The sequence below is a fragment of the Protopterus annectens genome, chromosome 17.part0 (assembly GCF_019279795.1).
Source record: "Protopterus annectens isolate FY-2018-M chromosome 17.part0, PAN1.0, whole genome shotgun sequence".
Taxonomy (NCBI): Eukaryota; Metazoa; Chordata; order Ceratodontiformes; family Protopteridae; genus Protopterus; species Protopterus annectens.
The window spans coordinates 370228650-370256048 of NC_056751.1; the positions used below are offsets into that span (position 1 = coordinate 370228650).

General features: G+C 37.6%; 1 protein-coding gene across 2 annotated transcripts in view; it reads left to right on the forward strand.

Annotated features, from left to right (window-relative positions):
* Window positions 1-27399, forward strand: part of LOC122791846 (synaptotagmin-A-like) — a 511438-nt gene that overhangs the window by 327891 nt on the left and 156148 nt on the right. For both annotated transcript variants that reach the window (XM_044059816.1, XM_044059817.1), the window contains one exon: window positions 11575-11754. In XM_044059816.1, the coding sequence (XP_043915751.1) occupies window positions 11583-11754 (172 nt within the window). In that variant the 5' untranslated portion in view covers window positions 11575-11582. The remainder of the gene's footprint in view (window positions 1-11574; window positions 11755-27399) is intronic.

A 27399-nucleotide genomic window follows, 5' to 3' on the forward strand; every position in this document is an offset into this window, starting at 1 on the left:
TTTTTTGCACTGTAGACTTCTAGTGATATTAGTAGAAGTAATTCAACAAAATAGGTTTGTCTACAATATCTAGTTTTTAAAAATTCCTGTCAGAAATATCTTTTGAGTGCAGAGCTGAGAAAAGATGCTGCCAACCAGTCTACATCCTAGCCATGCCCCCCACAATGTTGGTTTCTGATGTATTGAAATTGTCTATTTTTTTTTTAGCTTAGAATTGTTTTATTAGCTGTTACTGTTTTTGAATTATAATGTATTAGGAGTTGCTTCTGCTACCCTGTGATATTATTGTAAAACATAGCTGTTCTTATGGCAACCATTGAAAATATATGTCTTCTATACCAAATACAAATATTACAGTGTCCACAGGGTGCATAACCTCTAAGAGAAGTGCCTTATTCTATGTCCAGATTTATAATAACCTAATCAAGTCTCCTGATTCCTGCCTTTGTTGCAGGTAAAAAAGATAATCATTAGATTATATAGCACTTAAGTATCTATTGTTCTCAAAAACAGATCAGTACTTTGGGATCACATATTTAATTTTTATAAGTATTAGGATCAAACATAGTAACAAATCTAATCATTCAATCAAAGGTGCTTGTATCTTCTTTAATGTTTATCAAGAAGTAACAGGAGGATGGTATATGTTATTTTTAATCCCCTCTTAAAAATCATGTTCTGCAGATCATTAAGATATATATATATATATATATATATATATATATATATATATATATATATATATATTTTTTTTTTTATCTTATAGGTTCATAGGTTCATAGCTTGGTACTAGGCTATTGGTCCTAGGGCCTATACAAGCCTAGCCATAACAATTCCCTGGCTATTTCTTCCCACAATATTTACTTTCATGGACCCCTGTCTAGCAGGGTGACTGACATCATCCTCAGGGTGAATTTCCTATCTCCCATCCAGTCAGGGTTCATCTTGAATAGGGCCAAAGAGGTGCTCTGCTTGACATGTATGGGCAGTCTATTCCAGAGTCTGGGGAGTCTCTGGGTCAGGAATCTGTGCCTGTGCAATATTTTAGTAAGTGAGCTAACAGCACTTTTTATAATGTTTTTCAGTGTAAAGAAGTGTGTATTGTATCATCCAGTAAAGTGGTGACATTCATATCCAGAAAATCTACAGTAAACTATTTTAGTCTGAATTTAAAGGGGTTGAGGCTTGGCTTAATGGCTAAGGCATTTACTTCTCAAATACAACTTACAGAGTTTGGTTCTTAACTTGTGATGCATGGCCAGCCTTAAAAAGACCCCTTAGAGTTATTAGCCTAGTAATCTCATATGAATCTATAAACCTATAAATCTCTTAAACCTAAAAACAAATTTGATAGCAAAATGTCTGTTATTAATGTATTCCAAAAATTCATGTAAGTTAATTTCATATCTCTCCTGAATTAGCAAATAGTTATTGAGAAACCACTTCCACATTATAATGAACTGCAAAATTGATTAGTGGACTCATTATAAATAAAGTTGTGTTCAAAATTTCCCACAATTAGTTCTGTCTATATGCACCCCCACATCCCCTGCTACTTAAATATACCAACTCCAAGATTGTACTACAATAGAGAGAACTAAAGTTCCCATTCCACAGTATACGTTGGTCCCCATTCTCAAGGTTCGATATTTCAAAACTGATCATCTGTTCTTTACAGACCAGTAATTCAATGTTTTGAAATTTCAGTCCCTTGAAGGGGACATATATATATATATATATATATATATATATATATATATATATATATATATATATATACACACACACACACACACACACACACACACACACACACACACACACACACACACAGATGTATGTAAGAAAAAGAAAGCTCCTTTCTGTTTTCACAAACATCAGTGATGAACTTTGACTTAGACTTTCTTCAAAACAGGTCAAGAAGCACAGAACATTAACATTCTCTTGTTCTCATGCTTTTTGTAAGTATCATTTGCTTCTTAAATGACCTGTGAAAGGAATTTGTTGCACTGGAACAAAGAAAAGAAAATCACTGTCACTTTAACACTTCTAATTAGCATATTACTTAGATCTGACATTAACTTAACCCAATAATACACATACTAAGCAAAGTTAAACAAATAAAATCAAATAAAATTCTTAACTTATATAGTCTTAGAGTTACCAATTCTATTGCTTATAATTTAATGATGTTCTTTTACAGGAAGTATTTTTTAACATTTAGAAATACATTTATAAGTTTATTTAAATGAAATATATAAAGTCTTTCACTGCTAATTTAGTAAAACAGTAAAAATAAACATTTCTGTTCCTTACAAGGAAAATGTTTTAACTTAAAATATAACTACATACTTATATATGTTTTAAAGCTTAAAATCCAAAACAAACCATTTACTTAAAGGTTAAATCTATTGTTTTGAAAAATAAAAGTCCTGCAATCAAATAATAAGTCACTTGATTTTAAGCTTTTTAAGTCTGAAAGGAATTTTCCAGGAATTCAGCTCACTCTTTCTCTTGAGGACTATACTGTTCCTATCCATTTTTTTCAGTATTATTAAGGATTTTATTTTTGCTGACAAAAGGGGATGACTCCTTCAGTGTGTCATATATATTTAGTTCCTTTAGAAAGAAACAATTTGATCTTTGCAGGAAACACCAAAGTGGCTTTATTATTGTTCTTTCTATGTACCTTGATCAGTGGTAATCAGGATTTTATTTTGCTCATTACTTTACTGAAATAATCATTGTCAAATCATGTTCACATATTTTAATAGGTGGGCTGGACCATGCTGTTTTTAATATTCAATCTTTTTCTAAGCTAGACATAAACTTAACCATAATTGAAAATGGTGGTGAGTTTTCCTTCTTCTAATGTGCTCTCAGGGATCTATGTGTCCTTTCAATTGCAAAATATAAAGTTTCAGGTAGATTTTATGTTTTATATAGCCAAGTTGTTAAGAAGTTTATTATATTTTCTCCCTTATATTTTGGTGTTTTTCCTATGGATTTAGTTCCTGTAGTGGTTGCCGATATGTTGGTTACACTTCTGGGTGAAAAGTTTATCCTCTACATCTATGGATTCTGCATGCAATCAATTGTCAACAGACCCAAAGTAATTGAGAGCAAATACTGGCACGTAAAGTTTTTGATGTTGTTTAGCAGATGTTTATGGGCTCCTCATGTACTGTGAATTCATGTAGAGCCTGCAATAGGTCTGGTTGATCAGAATTTTATGAAAAAATGGTGGGTAATGCAGCACACCTCAACAATTTTTTTATTGAATATCCAAATGAATATTGTGATTATTTTATCCAACAGCTTCAGTTAGATAATTTTCTAAAAATAAACCGAAAAGATGGACTTTACTGAGATTGTTGCAATGCTCTTCCCATTCTTCTGTCTTTGGTATGAGTGGTGCAGATGAGTATTCATTGGAGTTTCAAAATGTTGGGGAGTCAAATGAAGAAATATATTTTAGAGTTAAATACCACGAGTACCACATGAGTAGGAGAAACACAGGAAACATTGTAGAGACATTCAAACAACTGATGCAGATCAAAATGTAAATGTGATTCAGTGTCAAAAAGATTTGGCTTATAAGGTTTCTGATTTTTCATTAACTGAGGAACCATCTGTTGCTCTTTTGAATAACACTTTAAGATTTGTGCCATGATATAAACAGATTTTGCAGACTTTTAAATATCAGATTTCAGTTTAAAGATAAAGTTGGGGCATACACTGAATCTTCTGACATAGTTTTGTTTAAATATCACAAGTCTAGTTTTACTCCTGCCCATTCCCCTACTGTTAAGACAGTTGAGACTGTAGTTATAAAGGAATTACATTTGAATGGCAATATTTTATTTACACATAGTAATTATGATTTAACTTTTCAGGAAAAAGTTAGCATTTAGGGTCTTAGGCAGAAAACTAATTTGACTGTTACTATGGTTGATAAGGGTGGAGCAATCATAGTAGTGAATATAGTTAACTATGACAAGGAAGTTTGATCTCTCCTAATAGATTCAGGTAGTGCTGCACGCATTTTGATCAAACAAAGCAGTCCTAAAAGGAAATCCAAAAACTGTTAAGATATTGGGTGGATAGGCTGGGTAGTCTCTGAGGCCTTGAACCAGGTTTCTGTGACGGCAAAGAAATCTACATCCTCCAGTGATAGAAGTGTTTCCATATTGTGGAGTTTTTGGTGTAAGCTCCTAGCGTTTAGCAGCATAACCCTTATTTTGTTATGGTTGGCAATTTTCACATTGACAATTTTATTTTTGAGACCTTGCCTAAAAAAGGCAGTATGGAGGAGACAAGAGCCTTTGCCAGCAGCCAAAAGCCTAGTTTTGCCAGGTGCAAACCATCTCTGGCAAGGCAGCGAGGGTTGTCAACCATGTCATCCCAGGCTGACAGAAACTGTATCCCCTTTGAATGACACCAAAAACTAACCAATTATTGAAATTGATTGTTTTTTGTTTATATTGTGGCATCATTCTAAGTAAGGATAATATGCAGCTCAAGGTTAGGTACATACCTGCCTGGGACACATACTCAGAGACCTCAATCATGTATCTCTTCATATAATCCAGTGAGGTATGTCTCAGGTTATTCACTGCAACATGAGCTATGACAGAGTCATAATGGAACTTGTTGTAGAGAGACCTGAGTGCATGTGTGATCTGATGATTCCTGGCATGGAACAGACAGCTGGCCGTGACTTTCTCCCTAACTAACCTGGTGAGTAAGACATCCGTGTGTCTCACTATGGAGTCTGCAATGACAAGAAAATTTGTTTTTTGACTGCTATGCTTTAAGGGTTATTTGCAGCATAAAAAAAAAATCTGTGGGACATATTTTGCCTTATATACTGAAATATCCTTACTTATGGGATATTTTAAGCAAATGATTATTTATAATGAGTCTAACAGTCAATATTTACAGTTTATTATTATGTGGGGGTGGTTTCTTAATAGCTGCTGTACTGGTTGGATTCTTTATATCCATGGTGGTGCAGCAGTAGCATTGTTGTCTCACAGCAAGAAGTTCTCCCGTTCGATTCTCAGCTGGAGTGCAGGGAGTGCCTTCTGTGTGGAGTCTGCGTGTCTTCCCCACGGTTGGGTGGGCTTTTGAAAGACATGCATAAATGGGCATGCCTTCATTGAAGGTTGAATGTCGAGCTGCCACTTCGGCATTTGTGAAAATCTCCTGCCAATCATTAGCGAACCAGAGTTCTGCTGTGGCAACCCCTAACTGGGAAAAGCCGGAAGACAAACAACAACAACAACTAGTTGGATTCTTTATATTGTATAATACATATATGTATCTTTTTACATTGGTCAGGCTTCTTGTCCTTTCAGGATTCATATTTTGAATACTTTCGTGGTATAAAGTATAAGAGACCTACTAATGTACTGCACAGGCATATTCATAAACATCCAACAGCTACTTTCTGTTTTACTGTGATTAATAAATGTAGTAAGGGCATATTATATGAATCAGTGCATGAAATATTAAACTCTAGAGAACATATGTGGATTGCTAACAAAGATGTTCTATTTCCTCCTGGATTGAATGACATGTATTAATAATTAGCATATTTTCATTAGGGTTGGTGATGGCAGTAGCTGTGAATCTGTAGACAGGGTTGAATTAAGTTGCGACATATGACTTGTAGATTGGCTTCATAGGACTTGCATCTATTTGCTTTTCATTGTAATTTGTATTTTTATTTGAAAATGTATTTATAGGCTTGACTTTGTATCACATACATCGTTTATTTATATGTATAACAGTTATAATTAGTTGGATGACTATTTCCTTTGGGATTTATTTTTTGCAAGGACTATCCTTTTAAATAATGCCATATAATTCAGTCATCTGTTATCTTCTTTGGCGTTTAAATGTAATGGATTATCTGAATCTTTTATCAGAACTGAAAAAGCTTACCTAAATCGAAAAAAAAATGGTCTTGTGACTTTGGCACCCTTGTCAGGTAATACTAAAATAAGAATGAATCACTTTTTGGTGGCTTCTCTCTGTCTGCACTGCACTGTGTCTGATGTTGCCTCAACAGCATAGTCCTCTGCAGTCATAGCCACTGCCTGCATTTGATCCCATTTTATCTCACCTGTATGGATTATGTTGAATGGAAGAGGATATGAAGGTGAACAAAGGTGGGAATTGACAGAGGCCATTACAGGAGATACAGATATCATGAGATGAATGAGCAAAGGAGCAAACCAAACTCTTTAAGCAAAGAAGAATGTAGGGAAGAAATAAAGGGATAACAGGGTGAGGTCAAATGATAACAAATATGGAAACTAAGAACACTATTCCAAGGTTTCTGGATTCAGTCACCTTACTGCTTGCTGGTTTTTCCTCTTATGGGACACTGACATTTATCTATCGTAATAGTTTGTCTAATAGCTGGTGATTAGGTTCTTCTGTCTCCTTTAAGTCCACCAAGGCAAATGATTTGCATATATTTTCATAATACAAAGGAGATTCTTCTGTGGAAGTTTGCGGAACTTTCAACTGTGCCATATTAAGTTAGATTTTGGCAAAGGATAGGAAAATGCATTTCTGGACAACTTAATTCCTAAGGATAGTCCATTATTATTTTATTTTGATATGAATGTGAAAAATTATATAATTTTGAGCAGAAAATTACAGTACTCAGAATACTGATACAAAATGTGTGAAAAGGGGAAATATAATACAAAGTGTAGAGCTGGGTTCTTTGAATCATTCTCCCTATTCTGAGATTTATCGTGGAGCTGTTATATATTTGTATCTATACAGAAGAATAGATAGAGATAGATATATGGGGGGGGGGGCAGAGTATAGGAGCCGAACATGAGATGTCAAGGGGAGTAAGCACTGAAGCAAAAATATTTAATGACAATATAGGAGTTTTGACAGTCACTTTAAATTACTTAAATTCTCAGATTGACAACTTAAATCACAACTAGTCACATTTGTAACACACACAACAGCTTAAATCACAACTAGTCATAATGCTGTGATAAACACATAAGGTGAAGTGACTTAAATACCCATAAATTTTTGTGATAAAATAAAAACAGCTATGAAAGATTAAAGAGTGTCCCTATCAATCCCAGTAATCTGCAGTTTATATACTGCAGTGGGTTCCCCCTGTACCACCTTACTCTTTTGTACTAACCCTAACTCAGACCCTGCACATTACCATATGAAAAAAACATTTTCCTTAGCAGTACCACTATACTAGGCACTGAGATACCCTTCCCAGACATTGCAAACCCACTAACCCCTTACATACCCCTTACTCTAACCCTCATGAGTACTCACATCTACACGCATACCTGAAATGCAACACACACAAGCACAAAAACATACACACACACACACACACGCACACACATGCACACACACACACACACACACACACACACACACACACACACACACACACACACACACACACACACACACACACACACTCTTACCATCCCAAAAAGCACATACAACACACACACACACACACACACACACACACACACACTCTTACCATCCCAAAAAGCACATACAACACACACGCACACACACACACACACACACACACACACACACACACACACACACACACTCTTACCATCCCGAAAAGCAGATACCACACAGATATACATAGACACACACACACACACACACACACACACACACACACACACACACACACACACACACACACACACACACACATACACACTCTTACCATCCCAAAAAGCACATACCATACAGAAAAACATATACACAGATGCACACACACACACACACACACACACACACACACACACACACACACACACACACACACACTCTTACCATCCCAAAAAGCACATACCATACACACAAACATCCACACACACACACACACACACACACACACACACACACACACACACACACACACACACACAGACACATGCACACGGACAAATATGAACACACACACACACACACACACACACACACACACATACTCACTCTTACCATACCAAAAAGCACATACCATACACACAACACTCAACAGTCTGATGCTCAGTGAGCTCAGTACCTGACAGAGTGCTGCTGATAACACAGTCTGATACTCCATGAGCTCAGTACCTGACAGAGTGCTGCTGATAACACAGTCTGATACTCCATGAGCTCAGTACCTGACAGAGTGCTGCTGATAACACAGTCTGATACTCCATGAGCTCAGTACCTGACAGAGTGCTGCTGATAACACAGTCTGATACTCCATGAGCTCAGTACCTGACAGAGTGCTGCTGATAACACAGTCTGATACTCCATGAGCTCAGTACCTGACAGAGTGCTGCTGATAACACAGTCTGATACTCCATGAGCTCAGTACCTGACAGAGTGCTGCTGATAACACAGTCTGATACTCCATGAGCTCAGTACCTGACAGAGTGCTGCTGATAACACAGTCTGATACTCCATGAGCTCAGTACCTGACAGAGTGCTGCTGATAACACAGTCTGATACTCCATGAGCTCAGTACCTGACAGAGTGCTGCTGATAACACAGTCTGATACTCCATGAGCTCAGTACCTGACAGAGTGCTGCTGATAACACAGTCTGATACTCCATGAGCTCAGTACCTGACAGAGTGCTGCTGATAACACAGTCTGATACTCCATGAGCTCAGTACCTGACAGAGTGCTGCTGATAACACAGTCTGATACTCCATGAGCTCAGTACCTGACAGAGTGCTGCTGATAACACAGTCTGATACTCCATGAGCTCAGTACCTGACAGAGTGCTGCTGATAACACAGTCTGATACTCCATGAGCTCAGTACCTGACAGAGTGCTGCTGATAACACAGTCTGATACTCCATGAGCTTAGTACCTGACAGAGTGCTGCTGATAACACAGTCTGATACTCCATGAGCTCAGTACCTGACAGAGTGCTGCTGATAACACAGTCTGATACTCCATGAGCTCAGTACCTGACAGAGTGCTGCTGATAACATTGTCTGATACTCTCTCTCTCTCTCTCTCTCTCTCTCTATATATATATATATATATATATATATATATATATGTATATAAAACTCCAACCACAAAACTCCAGCACTTATGACCACATATAATCACAAAATCAGTTTTGCACTATACAATTTTGTGATTCTATGTGGTCATTGTGGTTGGAGTTGTTAATTCGTTCTCCATTGCACTGCATCATTAAAAACATTGCTTCAGTGGGCTCCACCAGTATCCTCAGTTGCCTCCTAAATAGCATAAAGCATGACCTAGCAGGACCACTCTTCAACTACAGCCTAAAAACAGGCTATGTGCCAGGTGAATGGAGGGCCACAATGGTCATTTCTTTTCATAAGGGTTCATAGGTTCATAGGTGTGTACAAGGCTAATGGGCTTGGGGCCCTTACAAGCTTTGCCCATATAAATGCCCTGGCATTGTGCCACCCATTATTAGTTCCCAGTGCTTCTATCAAGTAGAGCCACTGGAGTAATCCCCAGGGTGAACTTTCTATTTCCCATCCACTCATCAGGATATCTCTTGAAAAGGGCTAGTGAGGTGCTGTGCTTGACATGTATGAGACGTCTATTCCAGAGCATGGGCAATCTCTGGGTTATGAACCTGTCCCTCCAGCATGTTCTGTTGATTGTGGTAATGAGATTGAGATCTCTGGAGTGTGTGGTGTGGAGGGATTGGGATTTCTTTAGATGTAGCACTTCTAACAGAGCTGGGTCAGATATGCCTTTGTAAATGAAGCAGAGATTGCCTCTTAGTAGACGATATGAGACAAATGACCCCGGGAACTACAGAGCCATCATTCTGATAAAGCCATGGAACAAGTTATCATAGAAATGATCAAGAGCAAATTATCATGGAAATGATCAAAAAGGACATTGGAAATGTACAGACACTGAAACTATCCCATTTTCATTTTGTTAATGGAAGGTCTTGCCTACCCAATCCGGAAGAATTCTTCAAAGAGTCATCAAGGCTACGGATGGGGGAAAACAATGCATACCACCTACCTTGACCTGGCCAAGGCAGTCAATGCATTACTCTGTGCGGGTATTGTTGACAAACTCTCAGAACAAGTCATAAATCCATATATAGCTCACTGTGATTACTGGCTGGCTCACAGATAGGACCCAAGAAGTCAAGATCAGTGAGACCACCACCACCACCACCAGGAGACCTATCACCAGACGAGTACTCCAGGGCTCCATGTTGGGCCCTCTCCTGTTTGGCATCTACTTCTCAGAAGTCAATGCTAATGTCAAATGCATCTGGCTTGCAAAGTTTACAGATGACTGTAAATAGGGAGCTATGACAAATTCCCCCATGACGCCAACATCCTACAAGAGGGTCTAACACAAACAAATGATTGGTGTCACTGCAGCATATTAAAACACAATGTGAAGAAATGCGTTAATGTGCCCTTTCAGAAATCATCCAACCATGCTTATTACTTCATCAATAAAACACCCTTAAGAGTTGACCTGAGAGTTAGGGAAATGGGAATATATATAGACAGTAATCTGTCCTTCAACCAACATATAGCCAAAAAAAAAAAAAGAAATCCATTTTATGTCACCCAATTGATAAGCAAGGGTATGACATCCAGGTGCAAAGAAATATAGTAGCAGTCTACCCAGCCCTTATCAGACCCATCTTTGACTACAGTGTCCCCTTTGGTATGTACCTAGTTAGGCACTTGCAACAGTTGGAATGCCCTCAAAGGCTCCTCACCAGAAGAATTCAGAGTATAAGTACTCTGCCCTACAGTGATCGTCTTAAGACCCTATCTCTAAACTTAGTTTCCTACAGGCTAATGAGAGTCGATCTATGCCTAGCATATAAGGAATTCTCAGATCCATCTCTGACAGACCTCTTGCACATCTTCAAAACAAACAGCACAAAAACACAAGATGCAAGGACATGAACTTTGTCTGTGACATAAATAGAATATGCTGATGAGACCAATTTGTGTCTCAAAGGATTCTTTCTGTGGAATAAGTTCCTGATCTACGTGAAGCAGAGTTCATCCCTGACCCTATTCAAATGAAGCCTTGATCATTGAATGGGAAATATATTCTTAACTGAGTAATTCACCTCTGGTTTGGCCCCTATGTCTTTGATTGACACAGGTTGACAGTAAGTAAATGAATCTCCAACTAACATACCCTTCACATAACCCTTGGCTGCCTCTTTACCAACATACCCAACCATATAGGTGTCGAAAGGAACTCCACGACAAAACTGGGTTTGGTTGCATGGGCAGATAGGCTTTACCACTGAGGAGAATAACGCACTGCAGAATGATGACCAATAATAACAGCAGGCATGGTATGAAACATATAATTATTTAATTTTATATGACATTATAACTTCTTGTATTTGTCAAACTCTGGCAACAGATAAACCAGAAAATAAACTAGAGTGAGTCAAAAACAAAGAAAAAGATGATAAAATCTGGAAAATGATTTGTAAAAATAACTAAGGATTCACGACTGTGCATCATTTTAACCTACATTTCTTTTTTTCTAGGAAGGAAGATGGCAAATGGAGAGTTTTGGATTGTTTATCAGTTTTTGCACTGGCCGATATCCAATGAGCTCAAATTTGGTTTCCTGGCAGCTGCAATACTTCTTTTTATAGTGACAGCAGTAATTTTAGGATGGCAAATTTATTTATACTGTAAGCTCAAAATGGACCTCCAATTTTCTGGTAGGATCAGATGCAATTTTTTTTGCACATATCTTCAAAATTCAAAGAATTGTTGATTTTCTGTATTATTCTTTGCTTGATATTAAATTGCTTAAAGCACAGAGCAGAAGGTTTTATAACTATTATGCAATATTTATATGCTTCTTAGCCGAGAATAAGTTTCTCACTTATAACAGTAGTAACATTTTTCTTAGAAATAATAATTGTTCATTTACATGTTGGTTGTGTATGTATGTATTAATGTATGTATTTATTCTTAACTGGGTAAGCCCAGTGACTAGTTATGTGACTTAAATAGAAATTACATGGTGTATGTTTTTAATATTAATTATCAGAAGTGGCATGAGCATTCATATGTACATGTGCTTTTCCTGCAGTGCTAATAGTGTGCATGAAACTCTAGTTCTGTAAGACATGTCCACAGAAAAAGAATGCATACATATATATAACTCACTTTTGACTAACGTGTTCATTGTTATATAAAGTCCTTCTATTTTGCATAGCTTATAACAAAGGGATTTTGTCTAAATCTTGGGATGTCATTGCTCCCCTTTGCTCAGCCCTCATTAGGCAAATCATTGAATATAATGCCCCCTTTGGCATGTATCTGTCCAGGCAGGTACAACAAATGAAATACCCACAGAGATACCTTACTAAAAAAATAAGAGTCTAAACAACATGACCTACATTAACTGACTCAAAGCCCTGTCACTATACTACAGTGTGAACCCTCTGGGCTTTCAGATATTGGCTAAAACATTATCCATTCCCAATACCTTTTTTAGGCAATGTCAAAATGAAAAGGTTACCAACATAGCCAAAAAAAAAAAAAACTCAAAGCCATCTTAAGGTGTTGCTTCTCAATGCTAGAAACTTAAACAAGAAACTCCACATCCTACAAGCTGTCTTCACTTTGGAGAATATAGACATCCGTACTGTTACTGAGACTTAAAGTTGCAGAAGGTGCTCCAGTAGTGGAAGGCTACAGTACCTTCCTCACATTTAGACTAACAGCAGCACAGACCAGAACTAAAAGTGGTGGTGTCTCAATCTACATTAGCAGCAAACACAACTCTAGGCTAGATAAATAGGACAATGCCCTGGAGTTCATCCACATCCAAGTTTCCATAGTCAAGCTTCTGTACCATATCCTGCCCAGCTAAAGGTCACCCTTTATGACCCACGGAGCTTCCAACTCTTACCTAGACCTACTAGAACAGCTCACCATCCAACCAAATACCCTATTCACGGGAGACTGTAACTACCTCTCTCTAGACTGGGAAATGTACACTGCCTCTAACTCACAAGCATAATGTTTCCTGGACTTTATCAACTCAATCACCTTGGATCAGATAGTGCAATCTCCAAACAGAAGATCAAACATAGTGGACCTAGCACTCATCAACATGGGAGAGTGTTGCACCCCTCTCCCTGTGACATGTCCTCATTGGTGAAGTCAGACCACAAAGCTGTCTCTCTTAAAATAAAAATCAATGTGGAAAACCCAACTAACCCATAACAGCTAAGACCTACTCTAAAGTAAACTACAACCTAATAAAAGACAGTTTGTCAAAATTCATGGCTCCCCCAAACCATGAGAACACAGCTACTTATGAAGAATTATTTACAGAAACTCTGTGCAAACATGTAAATGACTGCAATGAGCCTGCCGTAAGTAACAGATGTAAACTCATATCTAGCACCATAAACAAACTACACTGGTGGAATCCTTACCTTAACAGGCCATATAACAAAAGAAAAAAGTCATGACCAAAATCAGAAAGAACAAATCTCATAGAGACAAGGGCTCTCTGATTCAATTAAACAAGAAACTAACAGATCTAATAAACACCAACAAGGCTAATTATAAGGTCAGTAAAGCCTCTCACGCTAAGGACAATCACAAGACCTTCTTCTGCTATGTCAGTAACCTTAAAGGTAATACTCACCATTGTGTAGAACTGGTGGTAAATGGCACAACTTTCACTGACCAGGATGACATAGCAAATCTACTAGGTGATAAATTTAACTCTAACTTCAGCCCTCACTCCCCCAACTACTTCCTGTGAAATCCCTTTTGGCATACCACCCCCAACTGTCACAGGGAGCAGATCCTAGAGGTGCTGACTAAGGACAAAAACACTACTTCAGTGGGCCTGAGCAATATCACCATTTGTCTCCTAAATATCCTAAAACTTGACCTAACCAGACCACTTGAGGCACTCTTCAACTATAGCCTCAAAACAGATTACATGCCACGTGAATGAGGACCACAATGGTCATCCCTGTTTATAATGGTGGACCTTCAGCTGAACCCAGGAACTACAGATACATTAGTCTGACAAGTCTAATATTAAAAACCATTGAATGAATTATCATGGAAATGATCAACAAGGACATTGGCAAACTGCAGACACTGGAACCATCCAATTTGGCATTGTTAGGGGGAGTTCTTGGCTACTTAACCTGGTAGACTTCTTCAAGAAGTCACTAAAGCTATGGATGAGGGGCAAATTGTGCAACCTGCCTACCTTGACCTGGCCAAGGTGTTCTGCACAATACCCCACTCAGGTATTATTGACATACCTTCAGAAGTAGGCATAACTTCCTACATAACTCACTCTATTGCTAGCTGGCTCACAGATAGTACCCAGGAAGTCAACTCAGGGAGACCCCTTCCACCAAGAGACTGATCTCCAGCAGCGCACCCCCAGGGCTACATGTTGGGCCTGTTCCTGTTTGGTATCTACTTCTCGGATGTCAATGCTAATGTCAAAGGCATCTTGCTCACCAAGTTCACAGATAACTGTAAATTTGGAGCTATCATAGATTCCCATCATGATACCAGCATCCTGCAAGTGAGTCTAACACAAACAAATGACTGGTGCAAAAGCCATGAATTAAAACTCAGTGTAAAGAAATGCATTATAGTGCCCTTTGGGAAATCATCCACCCAAGTTAATTACTTCATCGATAAAACGCCCCTTAGAGTTGACCCAGTAGATAGGGATCTGAGAAAATATGCAAACACCCCTAAGAGTTGACTCAATAGTTAGAGATTTGGGAAATATGCAGACAGTAATCTGGTGTTCAACCAACATGTAAGCAAGATGATAAGAAAATCATTCTATGTCACCCAACTCATAAGCAAGGGTATAGCATTCAAATCCCAGGAAATAATGGTACCACTCTACTTGGCCCCTTATCAGGTCCATCTTGGAGTACAATGCCATCTTTGGCATGTACCTAACCAGGTGCGTGCAACAGTTGGAACACCCTCAAAGGTTCCTCAACAGGAGAATACAGGGTATGGATAGCTTTCTGGTATACTGTGCATTATTTAATGGGCAAAATGTACAGTGATACTCTAATGGAGAACAAATATTCTCCTACAGGATATTAATGGACAGGAATCACTCAGTAAAAAACAATTCTGATGCCCCACAAAAGCATATTAAGTAGCCATGAAGCTGCCATTGTGTCTACTCTTACTAAATGTAGCTTTGCTATTTAGTAATTATATCTTGTCTGTCTTTCTGTCATTTAAATTTATATTCTCACTTTTCTTTTAAGGAAGACCTCTTCCAGAAAAGGCCCTCCTTAGTCATAACATGCAAATGCTAACTGATTACTCTGCAGAAAGTTCTCCTTCTTTGCTGATGCTCTGACATAATGTTGGGGTCAGCCAGGGTTGCCAGATGTCCCTATTTGAGCAGGACTGTCCCGGGATCAGCAGCCCCATCCCGAGTCCTGCACTGCCGGTTAAAATCCCGGTGAAACAGCCACCGCTTTGTTTTTTTTGATTGCCCTTATGCCGGTATATGAGCCAATCAAAAAAATCGCAAAACGGAGCTACTTCTGTTTAATGCTGAACTGCCTGATGTTCTGCATTGAACAGAAGAGGGTCTGCTGTGCGATTTTTTGATTGGCTCGCATACCGTCATACGAGCTACGGAGCTACTTGTGTTTAATGCGGAACTGTGATGTTCCACATCAAAGACTTTTTTTTTTTTTTGGTCTTCACTTAGTGTGAAAGACCCTTTTTTTGTCCTACCTGGCCCATCAGAAATCTGGTACCCTGGGGTCGGCAGAGTCTATTACCTAGTTAGCAAGAGGGAGAAAGGCATACAGTGAGAAGATTTTCAGATTGGGAAAGTTTTACTTGTATTTTTTGTCCAATTTTCAGTTTTAAGGTTAGTTACACATTGTTGGTTAATCCAGTCTTCAAGCTTCCATGCATTCGGAGTTCCTTTTACATGAAAACAAATTTGAAGCCTGTTTTTGTTTCACTGTCACACAAGCACATCATGTGTAGCGCAAAGTCCACATCTCTGAACTGTATCTGATTTTGCCTAATGTCAGTGACTCTTACATTTCACTTTTTCATAATCTTTTGCAGAACACTCCTGCAAATATGTTACCCTGTTCATCCCTCATAAAACTTTTGATTTTTAGTAAAGTTGGACAGTAAGACTAGATATTACAGTTTCATACTTTGTAATTCATTTTGCTCAGAGGATGCATGCTAATGCAAAACCTTTACATTAATAAATGGACATACTTCATTCAGCCCATATGTAGCATTTATACGGTATTTATTTATTTACAAAAAGTGTGAAGAGACCCAGCCTACTATTACAGAAAGTGTAGGAAAGATTCAACTTTACATCATCAACTTGACAAGTGTGATGATGCAAAAACAGGAAGTACAGCCCTTTTAAGTCTGTGTAGAACCAGAGTTTGTGAGCAGGAAATAGCAAAATGAAACAACAGAATATCCAGTAAATTAGATTTGCAGTGCAGAAAGCTATCCTATCTTCCCAAAAGATAGAGAGGGACTGCAGGTATATGTTGCTCTACACCTTAACTTTTTATCACAAAAATAAGTCACTAACCTATTCAGTAAATGACACAACAAGAGTAGACACCTGTTTTTTCTACTTCCTGTCTGTAATATTCACCTAGTGGTGTCTCCCTTTCTCTGGACATAAGAGATTCAGGATTTCACACCTGTTCCTGTCCCTACTTATTTTGAATTAGTGAAAAGTGAGAAACATGAATGGGTTCTGTGCAGTAAAGACTCTGTAAAAATGCTTTGTGATGTACTTGACTTTTCTAAAGTTCATGATTAAAGTGAATTTCTGAAGCAAACAGCATGCTGTCTTATGAAAAATAGTATAATGAGTGATGATGAGTGGAGGGATGCTTCAAAGACATGCAAATAACCACATAATGTCATGCAAAACTTTGGAGGTCTTTCTGTTCCTTTAAGTTGGTCACAACACCAGCTTTCGAATTATCAGCGCACTTTGCAACCCATATTTTATTTATCTTCAGGAATAAAGACAAAAACAGCCCAAATAAGAAAAGCTTACAAATCTAGTAATTCCAGACATTTTTCCGATAGTACATTGGCTGTTTTTACCTGGCATATTCTACTGAGTAACCAGTTGCCCACCCATACTGTATATACAGTGATGTTGTGATGTGTTCTTAGCACACATTATCTGAGACCGAGGCATACCTCTCAACATCTTAGCACAAGAAATCTGGGCAAATCCAAAAATAAGGGGGTTACAAAGGCCCAAAATAGGGACAGTTTTTAACTATTTCTCTTACAAACTTACAAAGTTGCCAGAATAAAAGGCTTTGTATTACCATGCATTTTCTGAAGGATGTGATGTTTGAAATTCAAATGTTTGTCATTATTTAGTAAATTCACTTGCCAGTGATTCATCAGAAAACCACAAATTTTATCTGGTACAGACCCAAAATATGAGGCAAAAATCTGGACGTTCTGTGAAAATCTGGACATTTGAGAGGTGTAGATCATATCAATTGCAGTTTTTGCTGTGTGTTACTTTTTTGCATTAATTAAAGCTATTCGAGATTTCCAAAGTATACAGAGTGCAAGTTTGTATAGTATTACAGTGCAGTTATTTCACAAACTACATCCATTTCAAAGCATATTTCGCAAAGTACAGTATTCTGAAGAGTTTATTGTGCGTTTGAATATTATTACAAGTACCTGGTCTGTGTGCATGTTCATGCATAACTACAAGGGCCACATTTGCAGTGTGCTTAAGCATACTTTGCTGGCATGGCAGAAGGCTTTAGCAGACCAGCTACTCTTGTATTTGATAATACTATTGCAGAGAATTGGAGAGTATTTGAGCAAGAGTACAATATTTTCATACAAGCTGCATTTTCTGATAAAGATGCAAGTACAGTAGCATTTATTCTGCTTATTTTAGGTTGTTCAGAAGCCATAGAAAGACAGTGTTCATTTGTGTATGCACCAGCTGTGTTTGCAGGAGAGGGTGAAAATCATCATATAGTGGTACCGGCTGAATCAAAGGAAGACCCCCAAATGCTTAAAATGTAAATTTAGAGAAATGTGAAACCCCCAAGATGAATACTGCAATGGAAAGGCACTTATTGTACACAAAGGATCAAAACCCTGATGAAACTTTTGCAGCGTATATAACTGGCTTGTGAAACAAGGCTAAAGCATGCAGATTTGATGATTTAAGGGATAAGTTGATTAAAGACAGACTTGTGTGTGGTATTAAAGATGATGCTGTGAGAAAGATTTTGCTTTGTGACAATGATTTTACTTTGAATAAAGCAATTGAGATTTGTCAGATATGAGCTCACAGAAAAGCACACAAATATGCTTATAAATGAGAAATGCATGTTCCCAGTATCTTTTAGTGCTAATGTTGATAGTATGCAGCATGTGGTTAAAGGAAACAGGCCCAAGCACATGGCAGCAGCTATGAATGCTTTAACACTCCCTGCTAAGCCCAGTAGCTTTCTAGCAAATTACAGAGCATGCACAGTCTTGGTGAAGCACAGGGACAGAGCTGACCTCAACTGAAATGGCGCCCTAGGCTAAGTAATACTCCGGTGCCCCTTAAGTCCCACCCACACCATAATCATGAAACACCACTATAATCCACACCCACAGGTAGGTCACTCCCCAAGAAAGCCACTGTAGTTATTTTCTTCATTTAAATACATAGGAAGAAAAGATATTTTGTAATGTAGTTAAACTGCAAGTGAAAGATGGTAGAATTTTCATTTAATAAACCTGCTTTACCTGTTGCTCCTTCACACATATTTTACTATAAAAGTCATGTCCTCAGAAAATAGAAGCCCATGTGTGTTGTTTTAAAGGGTTGCTGAAGTTAATCTAAACAGTTTAATTTACTTTGGGGTAGGCAAGCGAGCCTTACAGCTCAGTGAAAGTAGAAGAGCAACCTCTCTCCTCCCTGTGTACAACAGCTTAAGCTAGAGTATCACAAACACAGATAACTATTTGCTAAACAATACAGTCTCACAATCCTGCACAGTAAAGTTCTCTGCCATTGAAACACATGAAAACCCACATTCAAAGAAAATGCATATGGCCAGTGGAGGATTAAGTTTACCTTTGGGCTGTTTTCAAAACAGACTCCTTGCACACACTTTTAGGGCAATGCATACATGTATTTGTTCTTTGATTCACCTTCCTGATTGTATTAAATTATATTCATTGTATAATATAGCAACACTTGGTAGAATATGTTTTAAATGTGTAGTTTTAAACATTCTTTTAATAAGCAATGAAACAAAATGTATAAACCAAAAATGACAAAACTACTCATTTCAGAAAATTCCAACCATAAAAGGCCACTCAGACTTCTATCATTACAATCCAGCAATATCATTCAATACACAATCTCTGCAGAAGTAAAATCATCTGACTATTTCCACATTATAGAAATCTGTAACTAATGAAGAGGTTGCTACTTGCAACTTTACACCTCAATGTTTTATCTACAAATTCAATGCCTATTGCCCTTACGAATGAATTGCCTGTATTACATTAAAAGAAGTTGGTAAATTGATAATATTGCAATAGGAAATGACTAAAATCAGCAACAAGTTCATAGTTACTAAGCATCTCATACAAAGAAGGGCACACTTATAATGCACCAAATAATCGGCAATCATATAGGTACTGCAATATCAGCACTACATCTACATGGTGTGGGAGTAGAATCCACAGCCTTCTACACTAAAGGCAATTATGCTACTAACACTGCTCTCAAATTCTACACCACAGTGTGCCATTTAATAAACAAAACAGCTGCACATTGAAAACAGACTTAGCATGAACAGCAGTAAACTTTCTTCCTCTGAAGCTCACAGTTCCATGAAAATTAACTGAAACTCATAATCTCTTGAAAATGCACTGAAACTCTTAATTCCCTGTAAATGTACTTTTGAAAATGGTAAATTTTCACAACCCACTACTCGCATCGGCATCTGTGCATGTGAAGCACTCTTGGTCCTCCTTAAAGTAATAGATGCCGCAACCACTTGAGTGTTTTTTTGGGATTTAAAGGGGCCATGTAAACTATTCTCATACTTTATTAGCAGAGCCGGATCATGGTCAAATGGACCCCTAGGCAGGGTAATAGATTGCCCCCCCCAAGCAGCCCCTCATGCAGCAGCCCTCTCCACAGCCATTGCAGTGTTCCATTACTTGGCTATTTCTCCCCAGTTACCATGAACACTGTTCAAACCTGTCAGTGTGTATACTGTTAGTTATTAACTTCTACGATGATTAAATGTTGAAATAAAATTCACAAACACCAGTAGCCATTTGGTAAACAGTACAGTCTCACAATGAAAATGGACAGCGTGAGCAGTAAACTTCTCTGCCATTGAAACTCACATTCACTGAATAAAACCCACATTCAAATAAAATGCATCTGGCCAGTGGAGAATTAAGTTTACTTTTGGCTGTTTTCAAAATATAAGCTCCTTGAACACATTTTTAAGACCATGCATGCATGTGCTCTTTGATTCACCTTCCTACTTGTATTAAATTATATTCCTTGTATAATAAAATACCACTTGTTATTGTGTTTTAAATTTGTAGTTTTGAACATTTTTCCAGTAAGCAATGAAACAAAATGCATGACCCAGTAATGACAAAACTGCCCATTTCAGAACATTTTAACCATAAAAGGCCACTCTAACTTCTGTCATTACAATCCACGAGTATCAGTCAATAAGCACGATCTCTGCAGAAGTAAAATTCATCCGAATAATTCTACATTAAAAAAATTTATAACTAATGAAGAGGTTGCTACTGGCAAACAGCTTTTCATTTCAGTGTTTCATCTACAAATTCAGTCCCTACAGCCCTTGAATAATTAATTGCCTATGTTGCATTAAAAAAAATGTAAGCTGGTAATATTACAATAGTGAATAACTGAGAAACTGACAACATGTTCATGGTCACTAGGCATCTTATACAAAGGAGGACACACTCAGGAATCCAAAACAAAAGAGAAGGGAATTGGGTAATTCACAAGCTGCTGCATCTCTAGGTCAAATGCAAAAGTCTTCTGAAGTGTGTTTTTGAACAGGAATAACTTATATTTTCCTGCATTGTGGTCACTTTGGTAGGTGCTATGACAAGAAATTCACAGTTTCTGCATTGGCAGGTCAGCAAACAAATGTAAATTAAATAATTAACATTTCAAAACACATATTTAGAGTCTTTTTTTTCCCCAATCTGAAATAGAAAATCCAGAGAATAGAAAGTTATGTAGTATGGTACTTACCATTTACACCATATTTCTGAGGATGTCCTGGTAAGACAGTCATACATGCAGGCTTTTCTTTTCTAAATAACAGTGGAAAGCTTGCTCTCATTGCTACAAGGGTGTTTGCTAAAATTATCATAGATCTCCCAGGAGGCAATGTTGTGAACGGGACCCAAACAAAAATACAATCATAATAGATGTCTTTGTGGGATACTTGTCTTCTATGAAAATACTGGTTAATCTTTTGCAGGGTGACCATACCTTAAACACATGCAAGACATCTAACCCTAACCCACAACTAAAATAGTACAAGTACCACAGTAAGAAAAGAAAAAAAAAACAGTTTTCAAAATGGGGCACTTATTTGCCACCTCTGGAAAAACAAGTCAAACTGCTGGACTGATGATGCTTTAAATGCAAGACACAAACTGCACTTTGGTAAGAAACAGCCAAAAATGGCTTGGCATCTGAAGGTGGAAAGGTACAAAACTTTGTAGGTTTATGACTACTGCAGAAGTGGTCCATATGATGACATCACACTGCTACTAGGTTGTGCTCAGATTGCAGCTCTTACTAGTGTTCCTGTCTAGAGATGACAACAATGGTGTGCAATCATGTGCTTGTTAAATAAATACTACCAATTCAATGGGTGTAGACCTAAAAGAATAAGCACCCCTTTCACTGAAACTTTATTAGGAACAGATAAATACACCGAGAAATTAGCTGGAGCCTGCAGGTAGCCTGAGATTCTCTTGCAAAGAAAAGCCACCATAAGTGGGAAGAGAAAGTAGTCTAAATTAAAAACAAAGATATTGAAAGTCTCATGCTAGGGCATCCTAAATCAGTTGGCTGATACAGAACATAACAAGTCCAAATCAGAAATTTAAGTGATGCAAAGAGTTCTTTTTTCTAAAACATATTAAGTTGCACTAGAGATAAACAAACAAGAAAAGGAGAAACAAATACATTTAATACACACACATCCTGAGGGGAAAATGTGGAACAGTTGTAACAGAAGCCTGCCATTGCTTCAAATCTCATATCTAGGTTATAATTAACCCTGACCAACTTATATACTGCAGAGTATCAATTATACTGCACAAAAACACAATCAAATCCATGTGGTAGATGCTCCATTTCTTAGTGGAGTGAGACTACTTGTTTTCCACTGACCACTGGAACTGTATAAAACCATGAAGAATGGAATTGCGAATGAAACTCTACTGCAATTGTAAAAGTTAACATTTTCAAATAGGGATTTTTACCCCTTTCCCTGAGGTACAGCAATCTCAGAGTATGTTTATATGTATATTCAGAAGGCAAGGAGCATTTGGATTTCAGATACACCTCCTTCGTTCAATGAATTTAAAAATGTTATGAATATAATGTGCCATATGGAAATAAGCACAATTAGAATGAGAACAACTAGAAAAACATCATATTATATTGTATGGGATAATTTACAAAATTTGTTAAAAAAATTCTAATTTCAATAGCACGGTATTTTAGTTTAATTAATTGATCTGATTGTAGTGGATGTCTTTGTAAATACTTTAGTTGTTTTGTTGAATATTATAATAATACCTATTTTTAATTACTTGTATAAAATTGTTATGATATTTCTCTTATATGTTAAAACAATAAACCTGTTTTGAAAAAAAAAAAGAAGGCAAGGAGCACAGTTTCATGTACAAACCACCAGTTTCAAAATCCCCCTTTTGCAGTTACAGGCATTCGAGATGCTGGTCTTTGTAAATTCAGTAGGAAACCATTTTTCATGTATACACACACACACACACACACACACACACACACACACACACACACACTTACCTTCTTTCTAAACAAAACAGCCTGTGTGCAGGGGTGAGTCAGCAAACTCAAAGCATGTTCCCTCACATATCCTCATAGTCAACTGCCAAAATTGTGGTGGTAATCATGTGTCTAAAAGAGAAAAATGCTTAGCTTTTTGTCAACAATGCCGCAGATTTAAAAAGTATAATCATTTCCAAAGATTTTGTAAATCAAATAAGGTTCATTCTTTTATTAAAAGAGAACATCCAAAGAAACAAATTGATCAGTTAAAAGGCTGTGACCATACTTTTAATGTTGATGGTGTGTCTGTGCTTAATGAAACAGTCAGTGCAGTAGATTTATGGGCAAAGAATGAAATATTTTGTACTGTTTGGATAAATGGGAGACCCATACAGCTCAAAGTTGACACAGGTTCAAAATGCAATGTTATGTCAGCAGAAACATTTGCTAGAGTATGTGCTGGTGAGAAGCTTGATTTGTCAGTGTGTGAAGCTTTTTGCTTATTGTGATGAAGAAATTCAGACCAAAGGTTCAGTAGTGCTTTCATGTTACTTTGCTGGGAACAGCTATGACTTGCAATTTTACATAGTTAAAAGGCACATACAGTCATTATTAGGCCTCAGAGACCGTTTGAAAATGGGACTACTATCATTTAATAAGGAAGTGCACCATGTAAGCTTGAAAGACCACTGTTCTAATTTTGCCCAGTCTATTTTCTCTACCTATGCTGATCTTTTCAAAGACAAACTAGGCAAATTCCCAGTTATGTACTCCATGAAGTTAGACCCCGAAGTCAGCTCAGTTGCCAGACCAGCCTGAAAAGTTCCAGTAGCTTTGCAGGACAGAGTCAAAGCTGAGCTAGATAAAATGGTGCAGCAAGATGTGATTTGTCCAGTTGATGAACCAAGAGAATAGGTATTTTCTATGGTAGTAGCTCATAAGAAAAGCTCAGATGATATCAGAATATGTATTGAGCCAAGAGATTTGAACAAAGCTCTGAAAAGACCTCATCATCCAATGCGTGCAGTTGAAGAAGCCACTGCTCTTATGCCAAATGCCTCTGTTTTTTTTCTGTTTTGGATGCAGAGTTAATTTTGGCAAATTTTGCTTGACCAAAAATCTCTATTGCTAACCACTTACAGTACTCCTTTTGACAGGTACAGATTTTTGAGAATGACATTTGTATAAATTCTGCCAGTGAAGTCTTCCAGTGTGCCAAAGAACATTTTTTTTCTGGATATACGTGTGCTGTTATAGTTAATGATATTCTAGTAGGAGGTAATGGTGAAGCTGAGCGTGACAGAAACCTCAAGAAAGTTCTGTAAAGAGCATATGAAGTGAATCTTAAGCTGAATCCTCAGAAGTGCAAGTTCAGGCTACAAGAAGTTACTTATGTTGGTCATTTGTTTACCATTTCAGGCTTACAACCAGATCCTTCCAACCAGACAGCTATTCTTGAGATGCCAGCTCCAGACAATGTTCAAGCCCTACAATGTTTTCTTGACATGGTTAACTACCTAGGCAAGTTCATTCCAGACTTGAGACAACTTTCAGCTACGCTCAGAGTTGACATGCAAAGATATATCCTGGTCCTGGTTAGAACAACATCAAAGAGCATTTGATGTCCTGAAACAGAGAATTGCCAATCCACCAACTCTCAGATACTATGATGTTCACAAACCAGTAACTCTTTCTTGTCATGCTTCAAAATGTGGTCTTGGTGCAGACATTCTTCAAGAGGATAGACCAGTATCCTATGCTTCCAGAACTGTAACCCAAACCAAGATGCAGTATGTGCAAATAGAGAAAGAACTCTTGGTAGCTGTGTTTGCATATTTGAATCAAAACAGATCACCAACCCCTAGTCACTATTTTGAAAAAGCCTATGCATACAGCTCCAGCCAGATTGCAACGCATGATGTTGAAATTGCAAAAGTATCATTTCAATTTTTGTCTACACAAAAGGCAAACTTCTTTATCTTGCTGATAGTTTGTCTAGATCACCCAAAAATACCACTGACCAGCATGAAAATGAGCAGCTTGATTTTTGAAGTCATGGAAGTGAGAAATTTTTTTTCCATACCTCTTGATGAACTTAGAAGTCACACAACCTCAGATCCAATACTTCAGAAGCTCAATGGCCGTCAAAGCAATTTTGTTTACCTCATGACTTGCAACCATATTTTCCTTACAGAGATGAGATTTTGTTTGACTATGGTATCATCATGAAAGGTCTAAAAGTGATTGTTCCAAAGTCCTTACAATAAGGGGATATTACCATTTTGCACTGTGGCCACCCAGGAACTGATTCTACTAAAAGAAGAGCGAGAGGTCTAGTATGTTGGCCTTCTATGTCAAAGGATATTGAGAGAGTACTTTCATCTTGTTCTGTATAAAATAGTTGTAAGTCACATCAACAGAAGGAACCACTTCAGCTAAACCAGATTCCTGAATTAGCTTGGTCGACAGTAGATACATTTTGTAATGGAATGGTCAACGTTACTTGGTTAGTAGTCTCTTATTCAAATTGGCTCGAGATTCACCTAGTTCTTAATCTAGTGTCCAGTACTGTCATTACTAAGTTGAAGTGTCATTTTGCAGTCCATAGTAGTCCACACAAAGTTATTTCTGACAATGATACACAGTTTACAAGCCAGCAGTTCAAGAGATTTGTTGAAAACTGGGACTTTATTCATGTTACAAGTAGCCCTAAGTACCCACAATCAAATGGTTTGGCAGAACAAGCAGTTCAAAGTACGAAACAGTTATTAGGAACATTGAAATGAGACAATAGTGATGTTTTTCTGAATCTTCTAAATCTCAGAAATATTCCTCATGATAAATATCTTGGTTGACATGCACAAAAGCTTTTGTCGAGACAAACCAGAACCACATTACCAATCGGTAGCAATCTGTTGGTTCCCTGTGCTAAGAACAACAAAGCAGCGAGAACTCCACTCATGAAAAGGAGTTTGTCCCAGAAGTCTTACTATGGTAAGTCCAGCCAACTACTAAATCCATTACGAGAAGGGGAGATTGTGAGGATGCAGACTTCCAAAGGTTTTGATCGGCTTAAAGTCGTGAATAAGTGCATGTCTAGAGCTGAGATTGTACATTGTGGAATCACAAGGAGTGGAATTTAGATGGAATTGGAAACATTTAGTACTGGTGTCCGAGCCTGTATTGCAGCATCTTGCCTGTGAAAAAGACTTTAGATCTCAGAGTGAGTCATCCAGTGTTCCAGTTCCAGAGGACATTCCAGTAAATATCCCTGTTCCTGAGAAGATTCCAAAAACTCCTGAAACAGTTTGTTCACCAATGACTGCCCCTTCTGCTAGACCCAGTCCTAATTGTTGTATCACTAGATCAGATCACATTTCCACACCATGCTCTAGATGCACGGCAACTTGGACATGAACATTGTGTTTATTTCTCAGTGTCTGTATAATTGCATGTCTTTTTCAGATGTCATTTTATTGTGGGCAATTCACTAATGAGGGAGGATGTAGATCAGTATGCATGTATACCTTTAAGAAGCTTTCCATGGACTTGCACATGTGACTAAATACTGAGCATGTGCGAGCCAGACTGCCATTTTGTAGAGAGCTGTCAAGATGTAAGAATGCATGGGGGGCGTGGCCAAGGATGAACACAGGATAGCAGCAGATTTCTTCAGCTCCACCAATTTCATTACATTGACAGGAATTAATTACTTAAAAAATTAATTTTTGAAGTAATTTTCTTTCTAAATATGTTTGTTTTATATAGTTCTTGAACTATATCTAAAAAAGAAAGGAAATCTTAATAATATTCCTGTCAGAAATTACTTTGGAAATTTTCCTGTCAGTTTATCAGTCTGAAATGAGTTCCAGTAAGACAAATTCTCAAGACTCCAGCATCAAGAAAGAACTTCAGTCTCTGATAATTATAGTCCAGCAACTTACTGCTAAGATGGATAAAATGGATACTAAAATAGACACTTTCATAGAAAAACTACAAAACAAATAGACTTGTTACATATGGACCTGCAACAACAGAAGATCCAGATGACAGGCATAGAAGAAGCTGTGAATGACATGGAAAATAGAATACAAGAAGAGGAAATCAACATTGAGTTTCTGCTGAAACAAAATACACATTTACAAACAAAGCTGGATGACCTGGAAAATAGATCTAGGCTAATAACATTAGGATTTTTGGACTGCCAGAAAATATTGAAGGTAAC